Consider the following 10,280-nt stretch of genomic DNA (forward strand, 5'->3'; position numbering starts at 1 on the left):
GACTCCCCTTTGAAATCACAGCAACTTGCTTCGACCGCAATGGGAGAGAGTGGTGGAAGTGGTTATCCGCACCTTCCACAGCAAGAATATTACCTCAAGCACAACCTACCGCTTCTGCAGTTGGTATTGGGTCTAGTTCTCCTCGTACTGACACTAGAGTTCCTATTGATGATGTAGTTGATAAAGTGACAAATATGGGATTTTTAAGAGATCAAGTAAGAGCAACAGTGCGGAGATTGACAGAGAATTGACAGTCAGTTGATTTGAATGTGGTGTTGGACAAGTTGATGAATAATGGGGAAAGCCAGCCGCCACAAGGTTGGTATGGTAGATAACATGTTTTCCTCTTATTCATGTTTCTGTACAGAAGTAGTTTGAGTTACATAGACCAGATTTGGAAATAAAGAAAATCATAGATCAAATTTGGAAAAAAGAAAATATTTGTTTGGATTTAAGCGGCTCTGTTTACTTGTGTCATAAAACTTCATTCTTGTGCTTACGCAGTGTTTGTTGTTCATTAATGTGACATTTCGGTTCCCTTTGTGTATTTCTTCTCTCTTTCTTGTAATGATTAGAGAACACGTTGTATTTTCTATTTAGCCTCTAGTGCTATTAAAAGTCATTGCTTCGTCGTTTGAAGAATTATGAAGCGAAGGATTATTGATTTATTGGCAACGCTATGCGCTTCAAACAACAACGCTCAAAGTAATCCTGACGTGATGCGAATGATTTTTCGAATCTCAACTTTGATGAATTGGATTAATATTAGTATTACTGTGTATTTGATGCAGAAAATAGTTTGCTTAATTGAAATTTGATACACTACAAAAAAAACAATGTTTAGCGACGGCCGTATTCCATCGCTACAATTGTTTAGCGACAGATTCAATTTTGTCTCTAAAATGCTCGTAGCTAGGCTCATAGCGACGAAAAATACCAAACTGTCGCAGAATTAGCGACGGATGAGCGACGAAATATATTTGTAGCAAATTTTAGCGATGGAAATAACCGTCGCTATATTGCTTGTTTCTATCGCTATTTTGACGACTTTTGTCGCTACAATACATAACAAAATTTGTCGTTTGTTCTTAATAGCGACGGAATCGTCTGTCGCTAGTCGTGTTATAGCTAATTCTCCCTGCTTTTTGCAACAAAAATCTTTTATCGCCAATTCGTCGCAAGATTTAATTTTATGCGATAATTTTAGCTACGGAAAGTATCCGTCGCTAATTTATTTTTAATATATTGCTAATTTTTTAAAATACTTTTTATTTATTATTTTAAATGTACTCTGTTCAAGCATATTACATAAAAGCTCTTAAATACACTTAATAAAAAGTCACTGATATTAATATAAATTAACAATATATTCAACAAGTTCAAAAATATATAACATAATGCATATACTGGTAATCGTTAAGTACAAAAAAATCACAAGGACCAACAATAAAGTCCAAAGAAAATAGGCTAACTATGCGAGGCTGGAGAGTTACGGTCATCATGAGAACCCAATGCATGAACCTCATCAATGTTAGCAGCAGTAGAAGATGTAAGGACTGTAGGTGCCACATCTAATGGGTGGTTGGTAAGATCAATATTTGGTTGATGCGAGGGTAAAGAAACTAATTCGCGTACCCGCTCAACGATTATAGGAACTATATGATCTGTCAGTGCAGGAATCAATCGCATCACTAATTCATCCAGATTCCCTGTCGGTGTTGATTGAGCATTTGGAGGTGTTGCTGACGATGTAGCATCAGATCCAAAAGAGTCATGAAGATTTCGGCCCGTAGTAGCATTTTGCTTGAGATCCAAGACCATATACTCTTCTTTTCTTTTCTCCTCCCGCAGCTTGATAATATGCTTTACACTGATCAATATCAGATTGAGTCTGTGTTTGTTGTTATAATATCTCCTGATATTTTTCCTGTAGAAGAGTTAATAATTAGTAAAATAAAAAGACTAAATAATATTGAGCATTCAATTTACCAAATGAAAAAATATATGAAAGTAAAGTCAATAAAATTATTTAAAAAGTTATCTTACATGTACGATTCGGGATTTCTCAGCAACAAAAGATTTTCCATCATTACCATGTGTATGGACGTGCAAATGCAACTCACTTGGTGTTGGATCTCGACCATTTTTAACAGCCTATACAAAAGTTATTCAATTAAGAAGATAGACCTTAAACTGTCAAGAATGAAGTTTAGTTATCAATTTTGTCTTTATATAACTAATTAGGTGACAGAAACTATAAATTTTCAATTTTGCATGCATCGACCAACATCTCAAGAGTGACACATTTTTTTGTTCTGCTTCTTCCATTTTCAAGATAATTTTTGTATAGATGAAACAATATTGCTTAATCTCTACAAACTGTCATGCACTATATAATTCCTTTTGATCTAATAAAACATTAGGAGGAAGTATTACCCAATCTGCTAAACCTCTGACTAGCTAAAGCTGATTCAAATTAAATTAACGGTATACAAAATCCTAGAGAAGAAATTCTCACACTAAATAAAATATGAGTCCAATGATTGCAATACATTAAACAAAAATTTGTCAATTTGAAAATAAAGCAGTAATAGAGAAAAAAGAAGAGGTGAAGATTCAGAAGATGACGGGAGCTAGAAACAGAGCAAATCAACATCCAGAAGTGTTTGCATACAGATGGATAGACAATGGCACATGAAGTTTCACATGGTTTTACCTACTCTGTTATTGTCAAATAATTTGGACCACAAATTTTGTTGAACAACAACACTATGCTCTACTGCTTCTTATGATTTGGAGCAGAAAAAGACACCCTTAAAATAACATCCACAAGAATGGATAAATTTGATGATTTAGTCCAGAGCCACCTAGTTTAGATGTGAGGTGACAAAGAATGCCAGATAGAAATAGCAACAGAAATACCACAAGAGAAAGAAAGATAACATGACATAAAATGGAAGAAATACATTTAAAGTTCTACTTTAGCTTAGCCCATTTGTTGTTATTCTGCACATAAAATGGAAGAAATACATTAATTTCTTTTCTTCAGTTGGAAAGCTAGACAACCAGCCATAGCTCAAATTAGGACAATTTCAGCTATCAATTTACTCCATAACTATCTCAAAAAACAGTTGCAAACTTCAATAACTAAACCAATCAGTTTTCCAGGAACATGATTTGATTTCAATACTTCAAAACTGGTTTTCAATCAGTCTCTAGTCATTCAAACTCAAATCAACTAACTTCAATCAATTTCACAACAGCTCTCAACAAGGAATAAGCTTGGACACTCAAAACAGTGTAAGAACTGAATCAGATATTTTATATACACTTACAAGTCTCTTGCTATGCTTCCCAACACTGATAGAGCCACCTGTGTGAGTCCCAGTGGCAACTCCGCTCCTAGCACAATAATTTTTTGCATTTATTTCTGACTTTTCAATACACTTAGGATCTTTTCAAAGTCTCAACCAACTTTGCCACACATTATTTGGAATAGAGTCCGGTTGCACCCATTTGATTTTAGTTTGCTAACAAAATCACTATATCTTTTTGCTACCCTAAGCTCCCATTGGACCTGCACCGCAATATCAATTGAAGAATCCCAGTAGAATGCCTTCTGAAATAATTTTATAAAGTAATAACATTAATAAGTTACATATAAAAGTTAATATACTTTCTAAATCCAATTGTGATGGATTATACCTTGAATTCTCCAAAATAATTTTTTTTATCTCATCTGAGACGCGTTTCCAGTTGACTCCATTAGGATCAAGTTCATGCCTGAAAGACTTAGTTATACACTCAGAGCATTCATATGAAGGCTCTAACCTGAACAAATTAGAAGACATTATTTAAAGGCATACCATATATCAATAAAAATATACCAAAAGTAATAGTACAAGTATGGACAAACCCTGTAGGAGAAATAGTAAGAAGCGTTTGTGGCCCGCGGGTACTGTTACACTCAGTTTCGCCTATTATGTTGTTCTGAGAAGATGTACCCTCACCTATTGTGTTTCTCTGATTAGGGGTATTTGGAGATGGTTCCAAATTAATAATTGGGGTACTACCATGGCCTGATGTTTGAATAGGTGGCGTACTACTAGGACCTAATGTTTGAACTTGATTGATGCGATCTGGTCCACCTGAGGAACTCGTACCATCTTGTTGAGAATTAATTGTGGGAATGGGAACAATAGGCATATTTTTACAAGTAGCAAAATTACCCCTAACTGAAGATATACCTACACGGCCTGCGCTACCTCGACCTCTACCTCGAGGCATATCTACAAAATAAATAAATAAAAGAAGGATATGAAATAATGCATATCTAAATAACATATGGCATATGAAGCTTCAAAATAAAATGTTCTCCTAAAGACAATATCAGAAAGATACTATTAAATTGATACAAAGAGACATAGCACAATAAAACAAATACCTACACTATCCAACGCTTGAACTACTCACTGAATTATTGAATTTGATAACTTCTTTAGACCAAAATACAACGATCTTGGCTCCAATTAATTCTGAATTTAGACAGATTAATCAGGTAACACTATTAAGTTGATAATAAATATTTTTTTAGTGCTACAAAAAAAAAAGTCAGACTAATGTAAAAAGAGGCACAACACAACATAAGCTAGAAGAGTACTATACCATTTAGATTACTACAAACGTGATATTCAATTTGATTATCTATAGATTATACAACAAAATAGATACATAACTTATAACATACCACACAGATTACTAGAAAAATAAAACTCAATAAAAATATAGTAGTGCATTTTTATCAACACACTAGTCATCATCTGTTTCTTCTTCAAACTCTTCCTCATCATCCTCCTCATTTTCATCCTCAGTTTCATACTCGTCTTCAGAAGATTCTTCTTCGAACTCTTGATGCTCTATCAATAATCCATCATCAATGGGTTCAACTATTTCAATTACATCCCCATTTGGATCATGTAAGATTATATTTTCATTAGTGGTGAAATTCATATCTATCAAATGGACTTCAACTTCTTCAACTTGGAATGGAAGATTCAGTTCTGGAGTTGATATTATTGCCTCATCAGGAAGTTCAATAACATCCCGATGTTTAACTTTCAAAACAGCTACCCAATCATTATTGTCCTTTTTCGTGCTAGGATAAGGCATATAACACACTTGAGTTGCTTGCATCGCAAGAATAAAAGGTTCGTACTTTCTAAAACGACGGCGATAGTTCACATCGACTAATTTGTATTGATTATGCTCCTTGACACCAACATTCACAGTTGGATCAAACCATTCACACTTGAATAACACAGTTTGCTTTAAAGGTTCTTCGCGGTATTCTACTTGTATAATCTCTTGTATCCGTCCATAATAGTCACCAACATTTGGATCTGAGATACAAACTCTACTATTAATTGTTGATCTTGTACTACCATGATATTCCGTGTGAAATTTGTATCCATTAACAAAATACACGGGATAGCATTTTGCGCTTACTAATGGTCCATGAGCAAGACTACGCAAGAATTGGTTCTCAATGTGGTTGCATCGAACCTATTTCAAAATAATTATAAGACTTAGTTAAATATAACAAGCCAATTCAAGTACATAATTGCTTAAAAGATAATGATTTTTATAGTCTTACACATTCCTCGAACCATATAGCAAAACACGTTTCGGGACTCTCACTTATTTGATCCTGAGATAGATTGGAAAATTCTTCTTGCAACCGTTGTATGTACATACTTTATTGCAACAAAATAAGTTAAATACAAACTAAAAATATATGGATATATTTATTATTATTAAAAAATAATACCTTACAAATGGCTCAACCTCTACATAATTTAGTAGAATATAAGTTTGGGCTGCCTTGATTTCTTCGAGGGACAAACTTCTCTTTTTTCCTTCTCCCCATAGTCAGCCTGGATGGGTGAATATTGATAAATTTTCTTCAAGATCTTCCATAGCACCACCATTATCATTATGGGCCACATTATGATTACGTGTCATGACGTGAGGTTCAAAATAATGAGAAAATAATTGCGTTGATTCCATCATCAAGTATGCTTCACAAATTGAACCATCGACACTAGCTTTATTCTCTATCATTTTTTAAGAGTTCAAATGTACTTATACAAGTAAATGGATAGACCATTAAATTCATAAAGTCATGTGTAGCATACTTGTCATAATAAGAGCATAAAAAGTTCATAACCTCTCAAAAGGATACATCCATCTATATTGTATAGGTCCAGCAATCCTTGCTTCATATGGCAGGTGTACAGGCACATGTTCCATTGAGTTAAAGAATCCGGGAGGAAATATACGCTCTAACTTACACAAGATCTGTGGGATGTCTGCCTCTAATCTCTCCATGTCCACCACTCGAAGAACAGTCGAGGTGAGATCCTTAAAAAATAAGCTCAATTCCGTAAGTGCTTGCCACACGTTACTAGGAAGTAGCTCACGAAAGGCAATAGGCATTAATCGTTGCATGAACACATGACAATCATGACTTTTCATACCAAATGATTTATACTTGTCTGTGTCTAGGCATCGACTCAAATTTGAAACATACTCATCTGAAAACTTCACATTTTCCAACCAATTGAACAAGACAATTTTTTGATTCTTCTCTATTGTATATGCAGCTTTGGGATAGCTTCCATCAATAGGATTCTTTGCCAATTGTGGTCGATCGCAATAGTTTACCATATCTTCATGTGCCTTTGGATTGTCTTTTTTTTTTCATCAACATTAAGAACTGTGTTAAATACATTATCAAAGACATTCTTCTCAATATGCATGACATCGAGATTATGTCGGATCATGTTAGAACTCCAATAAAGGAAATCCCAAAAGATACTTCTCTTTTTCCATCCACAAGACCTAGAAATTCTTCCATTAACTTCTTGTGCATCTAGCTCAGTTACTTTCCTCAGTCCCAACTCACAAATTTGGTTCAAGATTTCCTCTCCTGTTCTAAGGGGTGGTGGTAGCCTTCTGACAGTCTGACCTTTACGAAAGTTTTTACGATCTCTCCTAAACGGATGATTTTGGTCAAGAAATATTCTATGACTGTCAAACCAAGTTGTTTTCCCACCATGACGTAATCTTTTTCCATACAATAAGGGCATGCTAAGTTACCGGCAGTACTCCATCCAGATAACATAGAATATGCTGGAAAGTTATTGATTGTCCACATCAAAGCGGCCCTTAATTGAAAATTTTGTTTTTTTGAGATGTCAAATGCTTCTACACCCATCTCCCACAACAAGGTCAATTCCTTTATTAAAGGTTGTAGATAAACATCAATTATTTGTTTAGGGTTGTTTGGCCCTGGAACAATGACAGTTAAGAACATGTATACCTCTTTCATGCACATCCCTGGAGGCAAATTGTATGGAGTGACAATTACTGGCCATGAAGAGTATTTCCTCCCTGAATGGCCAAAGGGCTGAAAACCATCAGTACATAATCCCAACCTCACATTTCTTGGTTCAACAACAAAAAAGGGATGAGTTTCGTTGAAGTGCTTCCAAGCCTTAGAGTCTGATGGATGACGCATTACGCCCTCCTCTTGTATGTGCTCATGATGCCATATCATATCAGCGGCTGTAGCATGAGATACATATAATCTCTGCAATCTAGGAATCAAAGAAAAATAATACATTTTTTTGTAAGGGATTAATTTCCTCTTACGAGAACCAACACGACGTTTGTACCTCTGGTGGCCACAAAACTTGCAAGATGTGAGGTCCTCATCTTCACCACAATACAACATACATCCAGAATTACAACAATTAATATTTTCAACTGGTAAACCCAAGCTACGCACTAGCTTCTTGGTCTCATAATAGTTATTAAGCATTGTGTTATCTTCTGGTAAAGCCTCTTTCAACAATTACATCATTTGGTTATAAACTCTTTGTGATAAAGTATTCTCCATTTTAATATTTAGCATCCTGGAAACTACTGCGAGTTGAGAGAGGGAAGAACCAGGGTATAATTTTGCATCAGCGGCCTATAGCAAATTATAAAACCTTTGGCACTAAAGATTTGGCTCCTCCTCCATTGAAGGATGATGCTCCTCCTCCATTAAAGGATTAGGCTCTGCCTCCATTGAAGGATTAGGCTCTGCCTCCATTGAAGGTTCATAAGAATGAGACGACTCATGTTCAATATTATTATAAGACTGCCAGCTCAAACCATGGCCAAAATTGGGTCCAGTTGCTTCCAAGACCATTTGTCGATATAGATTCTCATATCCCGATTCAGGTTGAGCGCCACCATGCAAATCACCACTAGAAGACATCTTACCGGTCATATTGTTTTCTCCTTGATACTTCCAAAGAAAATAGTTTTCAACAAATCCATATTGATAAAGGTGCAATTTAACAGTTTTAACATCCATGTATTTAATATTGTGACATTTTTTACATGGACATCTAACATTGTCACCACTCATGCGATTGCGCTGAGAACAAGTAAACTTGAGAAACTTGTTCACACCAGTTATGAAACTTGAATTAATACCCCCTCGGCCATCCAACCTTTTGTACATCCAATCATGCTCTAGATTGTCCATGTTCCTATTTAATATTAAAATAAACAAGACCTTAGAGTTCTTTATTTAATAAGACATCAGAATGCTTTCTAAAATGAATAACAAGTTGACATCAGAATAAGCTGAGAATTACTAACACCCCGATCTTGGAATGAAAACAAATCTTGGAATGCTCAGTTCCTTTCTTTGACCAAGAAAACTTAGAGCTTTGTAATGTGTAGCATAATACTGTGCTACACATCATTGTTTATTATGGTATTACTTTACATGCTATGGATTTACAGAATATTATTTTATTTTCTGCTTTTGGCTTTGTAATCTGGAAAATGTTATTTTCTACTTTTGGAATGTTGTGGTTGTTTTAGTCCATTTTGTCTTGAAGAATCTTTGTGGAATGAAAAGAAAAAAAAATGAAAGTGATTTGTTTTAATTTGCAAACATACTCGTTACAGGTTTCCTCATTCTTGTTGGATTCTTTGTGTTGTTATTCTCCAATTTCTTGTCTCTTCTTCTTTATTTTATATACACAGTTCTCCAATAGTCTTGCAAATAGGAACACAGAATTGCCACTTTCTATTTTAATGACACTGAAACTTACAACGATATTTAACAATAAACTTCAATTTTTAATTTCATACTCCATAAGTATCAATAAAGTATCAAGCTGGCCTAATTAAATTTTATTTCATATCATTGATTAGCTAATTACATGCAACACTAATTAACCCCATAGCCAATGAATATAAAGAGAAGAAAAAAAGACATATAAGGTTAAAGGTACGCTTTCAAGACACTAGAACTTGATAAAATATTCTGCACTCTCAATTTGATAAAATATTCTGCACTCTCAATTTGATAAACTTTCCTGGACCAATCTCCTCATTTCTTTACTCAAGCGAGATCGGATCATATTCTCACTTCTTTTCTTGACCGACACTTCGATTTAACATTCGTGGGTGTAAGTAAGATTTCAGATCTCTTTATTCTCTTTACATTTTGTTCTTATACTTATTTTTTTCTGACTTCAGTTTTAGCAAAGTTGAATAATGATTCTCGCCCAGATCTACAAGACAAGAATGAAATCACAAAGAAGCTTACCCTTTCGTCTGAGAATCTTGCGGAGCAGAAACACACGACTTCAAATTTCAGAATTCTGCAGCAAAAATCTTGCAATTTCGAAAGTTTTCTTCTATTTTTTAGACATTAACCCTAGATTCACGCCCAATTTTTTGTATTTGAAGAAAAAAACTCACATTGTTGAAGAGAAGTAAAAGTGGGAGTCTGATAGAGAGGAGATAAAGTGGGTGTGTTTGTACCCTAATTGTTGGAATGTCTTTTAACTAGGGTAATTTTATTTTTAGGATGAAAATTTTAGCAATGAAAATAGCGACAGACCTAATTTCTGTCGCTAATAATAACTAATGAAATTTTATTTTAAGAATACTAGCGACGGAAAATTTTGTCGCAATCAACTTTGGAATGTCTTGATAAGTAAAATGAATGCAACGACGGATATTTTGACGTTAAATCCGTCGCTAAGTTCAAATAATTTTTGTCGCCCGACTTTCGTCGCTAATTTTGTAGGTAAAATAAAGGCGCTAATATTTAGCGCCAATTTTAGCGACGAATATAAGTTTTTGTTGCTAATCCGTCGCTATATTTGATACGAATTCTTTTGTAGCTTATTTGGCGACAAACTACA

At 34.6% G+C, this 10,280-nt stretch overlaps 1 protein-coding gene and 1 pseudogene across 1 annotated transcript; both read right to left on the reverse strand.

The window, feature by feature from the left end:
- Positions 1–1,332: 1,332 nt before the first annotated feature.
- On the reverse strand, positions 1,333–9,939 carry LOC107823972 (uncharacterized; annotated as a pseudogene).
- Positions 5,571–8,517, reverse strand: LOC142161705 (uncharacterized). Its single transcript, XM_075229647.1, has 2 exons — positions 5,828–8,517; positions 5,571–5,753 (listed from the first exon to the last, which is right to left on the reverse strand). The coding sequence occupies exon 1, from the start codon at positions 7,880–7,882 to the stop codon at positions 6,974–6,976; it is 909 nt and encodes a 302-aa protein (XP_075085748.1). The 5' UTR covers positions 7,883–8,517; the 3' UTR covers positions 5,571–5,753; positions 5,828–6,973.
- Positions 9,940–10,280: the final 341 nt, after the last annotated feature.

This window comes from Nicotiana tabacum, chromosome 14 (genome assembly GCF_000715075.1).
Source record: "Nicotiana tabacum cultivar K326 chromosome 14, ASM71507v2, whole genome shotgun sequence".
Taxonomy (NCBI): domain Eukaryota; kingdom Viridiplantae; phylum Streptophyta; class Magnoliopsida; order Solanales; family Solanaceae; genus Nicotiana; species Nicotiana tabacum.

Excerpts from the sequence above, each read along its gene's own strand:
- LOC142161705 (XM_075229647.1), bottom strand. The coding sequence starts at position 7,882 with ATGCTTAATAACTATTATGAGACCAAGAAGCTAGTGCGTAGCTTGGGT.